General features: G+C 47.7%; 1 protein-coding gene across 2 annotated transcripts in view; it reads left to right on the top strand.

Annotated features, from left to right (window-relative positions):
• Positions 1-16,981, top strand: part of cfi (complement factor I) — an 85,037-nt gene that overhangs the window by 28,395 nt on the left and 39,661 nt on the right. For both annotated transcript variants that reach the window (XM_078407351.1, XM_078407343.1), the window contains 4 exons: positions 1,591-1,750; positions 3,832-4,034; positions 4,780-4,896; positions 15,267-15,374. In XM_078407351.1, the coding sequence (XP_078263477.1) occupies positions 1,591-1,750; positions 3,832-4,034; positions 4,780-4,896; positions 15,267-15,374 (588 nt within the window). The remainder of the gene's footprint in view (positions 1-1,590; positions 1,751-3,831; positions 4,035-4,779; positions 4,897-15,266; positions 15,375-16,981) is intronic.

Raw genomic sequence — 16,981 nt, 5'->3', positions numbered from 1 at the left:
TCTGACTCACACATACTGGACACACTATATTGTTCTATATCCTTGCATGAGCCCTAGCTCCTCCAGTCTTTACTCTCACTTGCCCTCTCACTCTTCACCTGCACTTGGGTCTTGAACTACTGCAGTATTACACAGAACATGACCTTGAAACCTTGAACCTTGAACATAGAACGATAGAGCACAAGAACAGGCCGTTCGGCTCAAATATGGTTGTGTCAGATATAAAGACTCTTATCTGCCTGAACACGATCCACATTGCTCCATTCCCTGCGTATCCATATCCCTGTCCTCTCTGTCTCTTAAACGGCACTAGTGACTCTTCCTCAACCACCAGGCATCCACCAGGCACTTACCACCCTCTGTGAAACGAAACGTTCCCTGTACATCTCCGTCGAAGTTTGCCCCTTTCACTTTACAGCAATGCCCTTCAGTATTTAGATTCTCCATTCCCAGGTGAAAGGTTCTGTCTGTCCACCCTATCTATGTCTCCCAGAATTTTATATACTTCCATCAGGTCTATCCAAAACTTCTGGCACTCCAGACTGAATGCTCCAAGTCTGTCCAACCTCTCCCTGCATCATCGGCGGTCACTGGAAGCGAGTGTGACTGTCCTCTCCATAGGGTCGGACGCCTGTGCGTGACTTTGTTTAACGTGGGGAGACTGGTGCACAGACAGCCACCACACGGTCCTTGACAGATCTGGGTCAGGATCCAGTGGCATGGAGTCCAAGACGACCGGGGACCCTTTTCTGCTGCAGCCTTCATCCATCCGCCTTCCCAGACGTTGTGACGCTCCACTGAAGTCAGCCGTCATCCTCCGCCTGTTCCACCGTTGAGGTCTTGGTTGGATTGCTCTTTGTCAGGGACCTCCCCCTCGACCTTACCGCCATGGATGACCCTACCAGGAGCGTAGCTCCAGACGGCATCGCTCTCAGGATCTCAGGACCACACAAGCTTCTCCACCACCACAAGGTGACAATCCACAATCCCTGTAGCTCACACCCCCCCAAATACAGGCTCATCCTATTCATCCTCCCCACAGGTATACCCGCTGCAGTAATATTGACCGATGCATTCAGTCCCCTTGTTTGTAGCAGCTGAATCTAGAGGTGCATCTGCAGATTTTCCTTCGGTATAAATGAGAATGTAAGCAAGGACCCAGAGTTGAAAGGTTGCTTTCTAATCTTCTCCACCGTCTACAGTGATAAACGGTCATACAAACAATCATATCTGTAAACTTATCGTACATGTAAACATATTAGTGGCGCAGCGGTAGAGTTGCTGCCTGACAGCGAATGCAGCGCCAGAGACCCGGGTTCCATCCCGACTACGGGCGCTGTCTGTACGGAGTTTGTACGTTCTCCCCGTAACCTGCGTGGGTTTTCTCCGAGATCTTCGGTTTCCTCCCACACTCCAAAGACGTACAGGTATGCAGGTTAATTGGCTTGGTAAAATGTAAAAATTGTCCCTAGTGGGTGTAGGATAGTGTTAATGTGCGGGGATCGCTGGTCGGCGCGGACCCGGTGGGCTGAAAGGTCCTGTTTCCGCGCTGTATCTCTAAACTAAACTAAAATATCTACTTTATTTTAGTTCCAGGACATCCTAATGTTCATTTGGAGTTTGATAATGCGACACAAGGAGTTGTTTTCTTCAGTTTGAATCAGACCGCAGAAAAAGTGCCTGTGTATCTGAAGAAGGTGTGGACAATGCATGAGGCAAACGTGTTCTGCAGACAGCACCACTTTGCTCTGTAAGAAATTACACATCGTTTTCTGCGTTTGAAATAATTGAGATCTGTGCTTAATGATATTTCAGGACCTTCAGCTGCACTCGAGTGTGTGAGCTACAGGCAGAGGTTGAGTAGGCTGGGTCACTATTCCTTAGAGAGCAGAAAGATGAAGGGTGATCTTATAGAGGTGTACAAAATCATGAGAGGAATAGATCGGGTAGATGCACTGAGTCTCTTGCCCAGGGGAGGGGAATCGAGGACATAGGTTCAAGGTGAAGGGGGAAAGATTTAATAGGAATCTGAGGGGTAACCTTTTCACACAGAGGCTGGTGGGTGTATGGAACGAGCTGCCGGAGGAGGTAGTTGAGGCAGGGACTATCCCAACGTTTAAGAAACAGTTAGACAGGTGCATGGATAGGACAGGTTTGGAGGGGTATGGACCAAGAGAGGGCAGGTGGGACTAGTGTAGATGGGGCATGTTTGTTGGTGCGGACAAGTTGGGCCGAAGGGCCTGTTTCCACACTGTATCACTCTGTGGCTCTGTGACTGTTGAAGGCAGCACCACCACGCAGTGAATTGAGGCTTCTGCCTCCTTACATCACCAGTTATCCAGACCTCCAGGTACTGTGTGGAGTTTGCACATTCTCAATAGACAGCACCGCCATTCAATGTGATCATGGCTGATCATTCTCAATCAGTACCCCGTTCCTGCCTTCTCCCCATACCCCCTGACTCCGCTATCCTTTAGAGCTCTATCTAGTTCTCTCTTGAATGCATTCAGAGAATTGGCCTCCACTGCCCTCTGAGGCAAGAGAATTTCACAGATTCACAACTCTCTGACTGAAAAAGTTCTTCCTCATCTCAGTTCTAAATGGCCTACCCCTTATTCTTAAACTGTGGCCCCTTGTTCTGGACTCCCCCAACATTGGGAACATGTTTCCTGCCTCTAACGTGTCCAACCCCTTAATAATCTTATACGTTTCGATAAGATCTCCTCTCATCCTTCTAAATTCCAGTGTATCTCTCATCCTTCTAAATTCCAGTGCATTTTCTGCAGGTTCTCCTGGTTGCTCCAACGTCCTAAATACACGAGGGGGACCATGTTATATGAAAGATGTTGTCAAGGTAGAAAGGGTGCAAAGAAGATTTACGGGGATGTTGCCAGGTCTAGAGGGTGTGAGCTATAGGGAGAGGTTGAGGAGGCTGGGACTCTATTCCATGGAGCGCAGGAGGATGAGGGGTGCTTATAGACGTCATGAATGATAGGAGTAGAATTAGGCCATTCGGCCCATCAAGTCTACTCCACCATTCATTCATGGCTGTGTAGGAAAATAACTGCAGATGCTGGTACAAATCGAAGTTATCACAAAATGCTGGAGTAACTCAGCAGGTCAGGCAGCATCTCAGGAGAGAAGCAATGGGTGACGTCATGGGTCGAGACCCTTCTTCAGTCTGAAGAAGGGTCTCGACCCATAACGTCACCCATTCCTTCTCTCCTGAGATGCTGCCTGACCTGCTGAGTTACTCCAGCGTTTTGTGATTCAATCATGGCTGATCTATCTCTCCCTCCTGATACCATTCTCCTGCCTTCTCCCCATAACCTCTGACACCCAGAGCTCAAGAATCTATCTAACTCTGCCTTAAAAATGTCCACTGACTTGGCCTCCAGAGCCTTCTGTGGCGAAGAATTCCACAGGCAGAGTGGATAAGATCATGAGGGAAGTAGATCGGGTAGATTAGTTGGCCACTGTAAATCGCCTCCAACATGTAAAGCAGCTGGTTGAATCCAGGGGAATTGTGGGAAATTGAAAGAGGATAGTATAAATAGAAGTTAGACACGAAAAGCTGGAGTAACTCAGCGGGACAGGCAGCATCTCTGGAGAGAAGGAATGGGTGACCTTTCAGTCTGAGACCCTTCCTCAGTCTGAAGAAGTAACTCCAGTCTGAGTTACTCCAGCTTGTTGTATCTATCTTCGGTTTGAACCAGCACCTGCAGTTCCTTCCTGCACACAGTGTAAATAGATGTGTGATGGTCCGTGCCAACCTGGTGCCAGGCTGAAAGCCTGTTCGCATGCTCCCTAACTCTATTCTCTTTTTTGCAGAGGAGCAGAAAGGCTCTTAAAAAATGTCAGCCTTCCACAAAAAACAAATTCCAGCCACATACTCATCTGGGCGAAAGGTTCGCGCTGCAGGGGGTTTGAGACCAGCTTAACAGAGTGTTTCCAACGCAAGGACATCCAAATAACAAAGAAACACTACAAGGGAAGGCATTTTGCTGCAGTGAAATGTTATCATTATCCTCCAGGTGTATGATTTTTATCATTTTACAAGACCAAGTGGACCCGTTGGGCCCAAACCTCTCCTGCATTGGTGCAGTACCCCCTCCCCCATCCCCTCCTCACCTCCTCCCCTCCCCTCCCCTCCCCCTCCACTCCCCCTCCCCCTCCCCCTAATGACCCAATTAAGTTATAAGTGTAATTTCAGTCTGGTGCAAAGTGGCACTAGTCTGACAATTGGGATGTTGGCTTATACAGTTAGTTATAGACAATAGACAATAGGTGCAGGAGTAGGCCATTCGGCCTTTCGAGCCAGCATCGCCATTCAATGTGATCATGGCTGATCATTCACAATCAGTACCCCGTTCCTGCCCTCTCCCCATACCCCCTAGTTTAGAGATACAGCGCGGACACAGGCCCTTCAGCCCACCGAGCCCACCCCAACCAACCAGCGATCCCCGCACATTAACACTATCCTGCACACACTGGGGACGATTTACACTTACACCAAGACAACTAACCTACAAACCTGTACGTCTTTGGAGTGTGGGAGGGAACCGAAGATCTCGGAGAAAACCCACGCAGGTCACGGGGAGAACGTACAAACTCCGTACGGACGGCGCCCGTAGTCGGGATGGAACCCGGGTCTCTGGCGCTGTAAGCGCTGTAAGGCAGCAACTCTACCGCTGCGCCACCGTGCCGCTCAGTCATTGCCTTTTAATTTGGCTGAATATTTTGCTTTTGCTAAAATGCTTTCTGTTGTTTCATTACCAGACAAGGTCTGCACCAGGAATGAATTTAAGTGTGTAAACAGCAAGTGTATTCCTCTTGGGGATGTTTGCAACGGCATTGACGACTGTTCGGACTTAAGCGATGAGTTGTGCTGCACAGGTAAGCATAAGTACTCGCCCTTCATCTATTCTAATCTATGCTGATTTATGCTGATTTATTCTAATTTATTTGAATTTATTCTAATATAGGCATTGGGGTTTCATATCAATATTCTGCAACGGTATTTCATATGGAGTATATTCTCAGCCATATGATATTTTTGGGGAACCTGTTTGTATGAACATGCTGGTTGAATGATAAACACGCCAAAAAAATTACTGTAAATCACACATTCTCCGCACAAACCTTGAAGTAAATTGATGAAGTGTATATCATATATGAACCTCAGTAGTGACATTCGTAATAAACAAGGATCTGTCAATCTCCGCCTTAAAAATATCCATTGACTTAATAGACCATAGACAATAGGTGCAGGAGGAGGCCATTCTGCCCTTCGAGCCAGCACCGCCATTCAATGTGATCAAGACTGATCATTCACAATCAGTACCCCGTTCCTGCCATCTCCCCATACCCCTTGACTCCGCTATCCTTAAGAGCTCTATCTAGCTCTCTGTTGAAAGCATTCAGAGAACTGGCCTCCACTGCCTTCTGAGGCAGAGAATTCCACAGATTTACAACTCTCTGAATGAAAAAGTTTTTCCTCATCTCAGTTCTAAATGGCCTACCCCTTATTCTTGAACTGTGGCCCCTGGTTCTGGGCTCCCCCAACATTGGGAACAACGTTGGGAACTTGGCATCCATTGCCTTCTGTGACAATGAATTCCACTGATTCACCACCCTCCGATGAAAGAAATTCCTCCTCGTCTCCTTTCTAAAGGTATCATAGAAACATAGAAACATAGAAACATAGAAAATAGGTGCAGGAGTAGGCCATTCGGCCCTTCGAGCCTGCGCCGCCATTCAATATGATCATGGCTGATCATCCAACTCAGTAACCTGTACCTGCCTTCTCTCCATACCCCCTGATCCCTTTAGCCACAAGGGCCACATCTAACTCCCTCTTAAATATAGCCAATGAACTGGCCTCAACTACCTTCTGTGGCAGAGAATTCCACAGACTCACCACTCTCTGTGTGAAGAAATGTTTTCTCATCTCGGTCCTAAAAGACTTCCCCCTTATCCTTAAGCTGTGACCCCTGGTTCTGGACTTTCCCAACATCGGGAACAATCTTCCCGCATCTAGCCTCTCCAACCCCTTAAGAATTTTATATGTTTCAATAAGATCCCCCCTCAGTCTTCTAAATTCCAGCGAGTATAAGCTTAGTCTATCCAGTCTTTCTTCATATGAAAGTCCTGCCATCCCAGGGATCAATCTGGTGAACCTTCTCTGTACTCCCTCTATGGCAAGAATGTCTTTCCTCAGATTAGGAGACCAAAACTGTACACAATACTCCAGGTGTGGTCTCACCAAGGCCCTGTACAACTGCAGCAGAACCTCCCTGCTCCTATACTCAAATCCTCTTGCTATGAATGCTAACATACCATTCACTTTCTTCACTGCCTGCTGCACCTGTCCTTTTATTCTGAAGCCCTGGCCTCTGGTCCTGGACTCTCCCACTTCTGGAAACATCCTCTCCACATCCATCCTATCCAGGCCTTTCACTGTTCGATAAGTTTCAATGAGGTCCCCCCTCATCACTTCTAAATTCCAACAGGCTTAGTGTGTGCAAACTCTGATCATATGTTAAACCAATCATTCCTGGGATCATTCTCATAAACCTCCCCTGGACCCTCTCCAACGCAGCACATCCTCAGTTAAGGGGCCAAAAACAGCTCACAATACTCCAAATGCAATCTTACCAGTGCCTTATAAAGCCTCAGCATTACATCCCTGTCTTTATATTCTAGTCCTCTCAAAATAAATGCTAGCATTACATTTGCCTTCCTTACTACTGTGTTGAACTTGCAAATTAACATTTTGGGAGTCCTGCACCAGGTCTCCCAAGTCCCTTGGCACCTACGATTTCTGGATTCTCTCCCCATTTAGAAAATAGTCTACGCCTTTATTCCTACAACCAAAATGCATGACTCCATAATTTACTACACAATATTCCATCTGCCCACTCTCCCAACCTGTCCAAGTCCTTCTGCAGAGTCCCTGCCCTCTCTACACTACCTGCCCCTCCACCTACCTTCCAATCATTTGCAAACTTGGCCACAAAGCCTTCAATCCCCTCGTCCAAATCATGAATATACACTGTGAGGAACAGCAGCCCCAGCACCGAGCCCTGCGGAACTCCGCTAGTCACTGGCAGCCAAACAGAAACAGCCCCCTTTATTGCCACTCTTTGCCTTCTGCCATCCAGCCAACCTGCTATCCATGCCAGTATCTGCCCTTTGGTACCATGGGCTCTCATCTTCCTCAGCAGCCTCACGTGTGGCACCTTATCAAAGGCTTTCTGAAAATCTAAGTAAACAACATCTACTGGCTCTCCTTTGTCTGTCCTGCTATTTACTTCTTCAAAGAATTCCAACAGGTTTGTCAGGCAAGACACGGTACGGCACGGCACGGTACGGCATGGGCGGCACGGTAGCGCAGCGGTAGAGTTGCTGCTTTACAGCGAATGCAGCGCCGGAGACTCAGGTTCGATCCTGACTACGGGTGCTGCACTGTAAGGAGTTTGTACGTTCTCCCCGTGACCTGCGTGGGTTTTCTCCGAGATCTTCGGTTTCCTCCCACACTCCAAAGACGTACAGGTATGTAGGTTAATTGGCTGGGTAAATGTTAAAAAAAAAAAAAAATTGTCCCTAGTGGGTGTAGGATAGTGTTAATGTACGGGGATCGCTGGGCGGCACGGACTTGGAGGGCCGAAAAGGCCTGTTTCCGGCTGTATATATATGATGATGATGATGAAGACCTCCCCTTCACAAAGCCACGCTGACCACAGCCTATTTCATCGTGTGCCTCTAAGTACTCACAAACCTCATCCTTCATAATGGACTTTAGAACCTTACCAACCACTAAAATCACACTAACCGGCCTATAGTTACCATTCTTCTGCTTCGCTCCCTTCTTGAACAGCGGAGTGATATTTGCAATTTTCCAATCGTCTGGAACCACTCTTGCTTCTAATGATTCTTGAACGATCACTAATAATGCCTCAACAATCTCTAAATCCACCTCTTTCAGAACCCTGGGGTGCAGTCCACCCGGCCCAGGCGACTTATCCACCTTCAGCACTTTCAGCTTCCCAAGCACCTTCTCCCTGGTAATGGCCACTCCAGTAACTTCCACCCCCTGACTCTCATGAAATTCAGGCACGTTGCTGGTGTCTTCCACTGTGAAGACTGATGCAAAAAGGTTATTCAACTCCTCTGCCATTCCTTCATTCCCCATTATCACTCCTCCTGCATCATTCTCCAGCGGTCCAATGCCCACTCTTGCCTCTTTCTTGCTCTTTACTGGATAGACTCGGCTTGTACTCGCTGGAATTTAGAAGATTGAGGGGGGATCTTATAGAAACTTACAAAATTCTTAAGGGGTTGGACAGGCTAGATGCAGGAAGATTGTTCCCGATGTTGGGGAAGTCCAGAACAAGGGATCACAGTTTAAGGATAAGGGGGAAGTCTTTTAGGACCGGGATGAGAAAGTTATTTTTTCACACAGAGAATGGTGAATCTGTGGAATTCTCTGCCACAGAAGGTAGTTGAGGCCAGTTCATTGGCTATATTTAAGAGGGAGTTAGTTGTGGCCCTTGTGGCTAAAGGGATTAGGGGGTATGGAGAGAAGGCAGGTACGGGATACTGAGTTGGATGATCAGCCATGATCATATTGAATGGCGGTGCAGGCTCGAAGGGCCGAATGGCCTACTCCTGCACCTATTTTCTATGTTTATTTTTCTGAAGAGACCTTTGCTATCCTCTTTTATATTATAGACAATAGACAATAGACAATAGACAATAGGTGCAGGAGTAGGCCATTCAGCCCTTCGAGCCAGCACCGCCATTCAATGCGATCATGGCTGATCACTCTCAATCAGTACCCCGTTCCTGCCTTCTCCCCATACCCCCTCACTCCGCTATCCTTAAGAGCTTTATCCAGCTCTCTCTTGAAAGCATCCAACGAACTGGCCTCCACTGCCTTCTGAGGCAGAGAATTCCACACCTTCACCACCCTCTGACTGAAAAAGTTCTTCCTCATCTCCGTTCTAAATGGCCTACCCCTTATTCTTAAACTGTGGCCCCTTGTTCTGGGCTCCCCCAACATTGGGAACATGTTATCTGCCTCTAATGTGTCCAATCCCCTAATTATCTTATATGTTTCAATAAGATCCCCCCTCATCCTTCTAAATTCCAGTGTATACAAGCCCAATCGCTCCAGCCTTTCAACATACGACAGTCCCGCCATTCCGGGAATTAACCTAGTGAACCTACGCTGCACGCCCTCCATAGCAAGAATATCCTTCCTCAAATTTGGAGACCAAAACTGCACACAGTACTCCAGGTGCGGTCTCACCATGGCCCGGTACAACTGTAGAAGGACCTCTTTGCTCCTATACTCAACTCCTCTTGTTATGAAGGCCAACATTCCATTGGCTTTCTTCACTGCCTGCTGTACCTGCATGCTTCCTTTCATTGACTGATGCACTAGGACACCCAGATCTCGTTGAACTCCCCCTCCTCCTAACTTGACACCATTCAGATAATAATCTGCCTTCTATTCTTACTTCCAAAGTGAATAACCTCACACTTATCTACATTAAACTGCATCTGCCATGTATCCGCCCACTCACACAACCTGTCCAAGTCACCCTGCAGCCTTATTGCATCTTCCTCACAATTCACACTACCCCCCAACTTAGTATCATCTGCAAATTTGCTAATGGTACTTTTAATCCCTTCGTCTAAGTCATTAATGTATATCGTAAATAGCTGGGGTCCCAGCACCGAACCTTGCGGTACCCCACTGGTCACTGCCTGCCATTCCGAAAGGGACCCATTTATCCCCACTCTTTGCTTTCTGTCTGTCAACCAATTTTCTATCCATGTCAGTACCCTACCCCCAATACCATGTGCCCTAATTTTGCCCACTAATCTCCTATGTGGGACCTTGTCGAAGGCTTTCTGAAAGTCGAGGTACACCACATCCACTGACTCTCCCTTGTCAATTTTCCTAGTTACATCCTCAAAAAATTCCAGTAGATTTGTCAAGCATGATTGGCTAGCCTACCTTCGTATTTCATCTTTTCTCCCCCTATTGCCTTTTTAGTTACCTTATGTTGTTTTCTATAAGCTTCCCAATCTTCCAGCTTCCCACTAATCTTTGCACTGTTACGTGACTTCTCTTTTAGTTGTATGCTGTCCTTGACTTCCCTTGTCAGCCACGGTGGCCTCTTTCTCCCCTTAGAATCTTTCCTCCTCAAAGATCCTGCAACGTCAGAATTATTCCCAGAAATTCCTGCCGTTGCTGGTCCTTTCCAATCAACTTTAGCCAGCTCCTCCCTCATGCCTCTGTAGACCCCTTTGCTCAACAGTAATACTGACACATCCGATTTCAACTTCTCCCTCTCAAATTGCTGGTTGAATCTCATCATCTTATGGTCACTACCTCCTAGTGCTTCCTTTACCTTAAACTCCCTAATCAAATCCGGTTCATTACACAACATTCAATCCAGAATCGCCTTCTCCCTAGTAGGCTCATCTACAAGCTGCTCTAAGAAACCATCTCGGAGGCACTCCACAAATTCCCTCTCTTGGGGTCCAGATTTTCCCAGGCTACCTGCATATTGAAATCCCCCATGACCACCGTAATATTGCCTTTTCCATATTACAGTCAATTATATATCTCCTGACGCTCCTGCACTTCCGGGCCTTACTCTGCTGAGTCCCACTGCTCCTCCCCCTCCTACAGGCAACCTCAGTAGTGATGGGTCTTCCCCTTCCCCCCCTTTTAACCATGTTACCCCGACTACCCCACACCCGTACAGTAGTCCTCACGGCCCCCCCTCCTCTCTGAACACCCACCATCCCACCCCACAGGCCCTTGCCTCAACCTCCGTCCGCACCCCGGCCCTCCACCAACCCCAGCCCCCCCACCCTTGACGTGTCTTCACCATCCCCCCTGACCTCCCCCTTTCTGTTGCGGAACGGTCTGCCCTCAGCAGAGGCCTCACCTTCGTTCCCCTCCGCCCCCACCTCAACGAGTTCCGGGTCCGCCACCACGTGGAGCTCTTCTTCCGTCGCCTCCGTTTCCATGACTTTATCTATGGGAAGGAGTCCTCAACCCCCAGTGATGACCCCCTTCTCCCACCTACACCGATCCCCCTCCTCTTGGACTCCCCAGAACGGCCCTCTACCCTCTTTAGACCTCTTTATTTCTCACTGTCGGCGTGACATCGACCGTCTCAACTTTTCCACTCCCCTGACTGACTCCAACCTCACCCCCTCTGAACGTACAGCCCTCCACTCACTCTGCAGCAACCCCGACATTATCATCAAACCCACCGACAAGGGAGGTGCCGTGGTAGACTGGCGCACTGACCTCTAACGGGCTGAGGCCAGGCGACAGCTCTCACACACCCCCTCCTACTTATCCTTGGTCCATGGACCCCCACAGATGACACCAGGCCATTATCACCCCAGACCATCTCTGATTTTATCACTTCCAGCTGTCTGCCCCCCACAGCCTCCAACCTTATCGTTAGTCGTCTGAAGAAGGGTCTCGAAAAGGGAGACGTCACCCACCCTTTCTCTCCAGAGATGCTGCCTGGTCCGCTGAGTTACTCCAGCATTTTCATTTCATTTTCATTTAGAGATACAGCGCGGAAACAGGCCCTTCGGCCCACCGAGCCTAAGCCGCCCAACGATCCCCGCACATTAACACTATCCTACACCAACTAGGGACAATTTTTACATTTACCCAGTCAATTAACCTACAAACCTGCACGTCTTTGGAGTGCGGGAGGAAACCGAAGATCTCGGAGAAAACCCACGCAGGTCACGGGGAGAACGTACAAACTCCGTACAGACGACGCCCGTAGTCAGGATCGAACCTGAGTCTCCGGCGCTGCATTGGCTGTAAGGCAGCAACTCTACCGCTGTCTGTGTCTGTCTTCAGTGTAAACCAGCATCTGCAGTTTCTTCCCACACACCGATAAACCATAAATTGTTTTCATGCCTATCTTGCTTAACGTTTGCAAATTCAGTTTGAGCTTATAACATATAACATATAACAACTACAGCATGGAAACAGGCCTGTCCGGCCCTACCAGTCCACGTCGACCATTCTCCCTGACCTAGTCTCATCTACCTGCACTCAGACCATAACCCTCCAATCCCCTCCTATCCATATACCTATCCAATTTACTCTTAAATAATAAAATCGAGCCAGCCTCCACCACTTCCACCGGAAGCCCATTCCATACAGCCACAACCCTCTGAGTAAAGAAGTTCCCCCTCATTTTACCCCTAAACCTTTGTCCCTCAATTCTGAAGCTATGTCCCCTTGTTGGAATCTTCCCCACTCTCAAAGGGAAAAGCCTACCCACATCAACTCTGTCCGTCCCTCTCAAAATTTAAAAAACCTCTATCAAGTCCCCCCTCAACCTTCTACGCTCCAAAGAATAAAGACCCAACCTGTTCAACCTCTCTCTGTAGCCTAAGTGCTGAAACCCAGGCAACATTCTAGTAAATCTTCTCTGTACCCTCTCCATTTTGTCGACATCCTTCCTATAATTTGGCGACCAGAACTGCACACCATACTCCAGATTCGGCCTCACCAATGCCCTGTACAATTTCAACATTACATCCCAACTTCTATACTCGATGCTCTGATTTATAAAGGCAAGCATACCAAACGCCTTCTTCACCACCCTATCCACATGAGATTCCACCTTCAGGGAACAATGCACAGTTATTCCCAGATCCCTCTGTTCCACTGCATTCCTCAATTCCCTACCATTTACCCTGTACGTCCTATTTTGATTTGTCCTACCAAAATGCAGCACCTCACACTTATCAGCATTAAACTCCATCTGCCATCTTTCAGCCCACCCTTCCAAAAGGCCCAAGTCTCTCTGTAGACTTTGAAAATCTACCTCACTATCAACTACTCCACCTATCTTAGTATCATCTGCATATTTACTAATCCAATTTGCCACACCATCATCCAGATCATTAATGTAAATGACAAACAACAGTGGACCCAACACAGATCCTTGGGGCACTCCACTAGACACTGGCCTCCAACCTGACATACAATTGTCAACCGTTACCCTCTGGTATCTCCCATTCAGCCATTGTTGAATCCATCTTGCAACCTCACTATTAATACCCAACGATTTAACCTTCTTAATCAACCTTCCATGTGGAACCTTGTCAAATGCCTTACTGAAGTCCATATAGACAACATCCACAGCCTTGCCCTTATCAATTTCCCTGGTAACCTCTTCAAAAAATTCAAGAAGATTAGTCAAACATGACCTTCCAGGCACAAATCCATGTTGACTGTTTCTAATCAGGCCTTGATTATCCAAATAATTATATACATTGTCCCTAAGTATCTTTTCCATTAATTTTCCCACCACAGACGTCAAACTAATAGGTCTATAATTGCTAGGTTTACTTTTAGAACCTTTTTTAAACAAAGGCACAACATGCGCAATGCGCCAATCTTCCGGCACCATCCCTGTTTCTAATGACGTTTGAAATATTTCCGTCATAGCCCCTGCTATTTCTGCACTAACTTCCCTCAATGTCCTATGGAATATCCTATCAGGACCTGGAGACTTATCCACTTTTATATTCTTCAAAAGTGTCCATACCTCCTCTTCTTTAATTCTCCTAATTTCCATCACTACTCTACTTGTTTCGCTTACCTCACATAATTCAATATCCTTCTCCTCGGTAAATACCGAAGAAAAGAAATTGTTTAATATCTCCCCCATTTCTTCCGGCTCAGCACATAGCTGTCCACTCTGACTCTCTAATGGACCAATTTTATCCCTCACTATCCTTTTGCTATTGACATATCTGTAGAACCCCTTGGGGTTTACTTTTACATTACTTGCCAATTATTTTCATAAAGTCAAATTTTTGGCGATTGCATGAGCATTTCAGAGATGAATGTCAGAGAAAGGAGAGTTATTATATTTGTGTCTTTATATGGTTCCCTTATGAGGAAGGATATTCATCCCATTAGAAACATAGAAAGATAGAAAATAGCTGCAGGAGGAGGCCATTCGGCCCTTCGAGCCAGCACCGCCATTCAATATGATCATGGCGGATCATCTAAAATCAGTACCCCCGTTCCTGCTTTCTCCCCATATCCTTTGATTCCATTAGGCCTAAGAGCTCTATCTAACTCTCTCTTGAAGACATCCAGTGAATTGGCCTCCATTGCCTTCTGTGGCAGAGATTTCCACAGATTCACAACTCTCTGGCTGAAAATGTTTTTTCTTCAACTCAGTCCTAAATGGCCTACCCCTTATTCTTACACTGTGACCCCTGATTCTGGACTCCCAACATGAGGAACATTTTTCCTGCATCTAGCCTGTCCAATCCCTTAAGAATTTTAGATGTTTCGATAAGATCCCCTCTCATCCTTCCAAATTCGAGTGAATATAAGTCCAGTCGACCCATTCTTTCATCATATGTCAGTCCCGCCATCCCGGGAATTAACCTGGTGAACCTACAATAGCATCATCAATAGCAAGAATGTCCTTCCTCAAATTAGGAGACCAAAACTGCACACAATTCTCAGCCAGGTCACAAATACTTCCGACACTCCTCCCTTTCCCATCATCTACCCCCAAATTCTGCTGCCCACCTAGACTACAAGGGTAATTGATAGTTGCCAATTTCAGCTAACAATTTGGGGACTTCGGGCATGTGGGGGGAAATCAGAGCATATGGAGCAACCCCACACAGTCACAGGAAGGACATGCTGATTCCACACTGTCAACAGTAGAGATCAGCATCAAACCCAGGGCACAGCTTTGCTATCTGATCCACTGTGCCGAGAAATATCTCCAGTGCAATTAAAATGTAACCAAACAGCGACTGAACGCCATCGTTTAGTTTAGTGATACAGCACAGAAACAGGCCCCTACCGGCCCATCAAGTCCGCACCGACCAGCGATCCCCGCACACTAACATTGCCCTACGCACACGAGGGACAATTTACACTTATACCAAGCCAATTAACCCACAAACCTGTGCGTCTTCGGAGTGTGGGAGGAAACCCGAAGATATAATATATTCCTTTATTCGTTCCCACACCGGGGAGATTGACAAGCAGATCTCGGAGAAAACCCACGCGGGTCACGGGGAGAACGTACAAACTCCGTACAGACAGCACCCGTAGTGGGGATCGAATCTCTGGCGCTGCAAGCGCTTTAAGGCAGCCGGTTTCTCCCGCTGCGCCACCGTTGCCTTAAGCTTGATACCTTTTTTCTCTATTGTTCCAATAGCATGCAAAGGTTCTTACCACTGCAAGGCAGACATATGTATTCCAAACTTTTCCGTCTGTGACGGTGAAGATGATTGTCTGGATGGAAGTGATGAAAAGAACTGTAATGGTAAGAAATAATCTTCAGGATTATTGCATTTTTCAGTAGTTAATATTAGTGTGGTCGTTAGAAATGTAGGCATTCTATCTATTTATCCCCCAGGCTGTTTACTCATGTAGACCCATTCAGCACATCATTGAATTAGCCTTGTACATACAAATGCCTCACTTTTAATCTCCGGTTCTAGCGATTTTAAAGTGGTCTCTCCATTCATAATCAAGTCAAGTCAAGTTTATTTGTCACATACACATACAAGATGTGCAGTACAAAATGGTGGCGCTGCCCTAGCAGCTGCGGCTTACCTGCGGTCCGTTTGTCTGTGTGTTTTTGTTGTTTTTATTGTCTTAATTGTAGATGTGATGTCGTGTTTTTTTGTCGTTGTGTACTATGTGTGTGTGTGGGGGGGGGGACACACTGTAAAATTGTAAATTTGTCCCTTCCGAACGGAGACCCGACCTTTGTTTTCTGGGTGTTGTCTCCGTTCCTGCTGCGGCCTACCATCGGCCAAACTCCTGGAGCTGGCGGCCTCCAGGGCTCTGGTTCGCAGAGCCCGCGGACCGGACACACCAGCAGCGGAGCCGGCCGTCCTCGGAGGCTGCGGGAGCGGCTGCGACTCACCTTCGGCTCGGGACGCGTGGATGCCGACATCGGGAGCTCCGGCAGCGGCAGCGGCAGCGTGTTCACCCGCCCCAGATCGCGGGGCTTGGGTTGGCCCGCCGCGGACATTTCACCATCCGGCGCGGCCTGAAATAGGCCGCGGGATTTTTCTCAGCTCAGTGGGGGCTTCAATGTCGGGAGCCACGACCGCCCCGACGTGCAGCGGCAGCGGCAGCGACAGCGTCTATGCCCACCCCGGATCGCGGGGCTTGGGTCGGCCCGCTGCGGACCTTTCACCGTCTGGCGCGGCCTGGAACGTGGCAACCTCAACAGCCTGACCGCGGGAGAAGACGGCAGGGGAAGAGAAATGACATTCTGGCCTTCCATCGCAGTGAGGAGGTGACTGGAGGAGACTCACTGTGATGGATGTTTCGTTTTGTGTTGGTTGTGGTTGTGTAATTTGCTTATTTTGTTGCTCTTATTGTTGGACTGTGGGTGACGAAATCTCGTCCAAAAAACATGTTTTTTGGATGTCAAATAAAGATATCCTGAATCCTGAAATGAAAGGTCCAGCAATAGAGCAATAAAAATAAACAATTTCACACACAATCACAACCAACACAAACAAAAACAAAAAGAAACATCCATCACAGTGAGTCCCCTCCAGTCACCTACCTCCTCACTGTGATGGAAGGCCAGAATGTATTTTCTCTTCCCCTGCCGTCTTTCGATGCTTTCGAATCCAAAATGCATCCAAAATGCTTTCGATGGTTGAAATGTGAAATAGGGTTAAAACATCGTCTCAATCATCCTTTGAGTGAACCTCTCCTTTCCAGCTTTCTCTCCCCTCTCCCCCCTCCACCCCCCCCCCACCCCCACTCCATCAATCCGAAGAAGGACACCACCTCGAAACACTACCTGTCTATTCCCCCCCAACATACTGGAGTGGCTCAGCGGATCAGTGTCTGAATCGTTGTGTTCCTCCAGCACTTTGGGTTTTTTTCTTCCCGATTCCAGCA

This window comes from Rhinoraja longicauda, chromosome 1 (genome assembly GCF_053455715.1).
Source record: "Rhinoraja longicauda isolate Sanriku21f chromosome 1, sRhiLon1.1, whole genome shotgun sequence".
Taxonomy (NCBI): Eukaryota; Metazoa; Chordata; class Chondrichthyes; order Rajiformes; family Arhynchobatidae; genus Rhinoraja; species Rhinoraja longicauda.
Note: the sequence above shows the minus strand (reverse complement) of the source record. Positions and strands in the feature narration are given on the sequence as shown.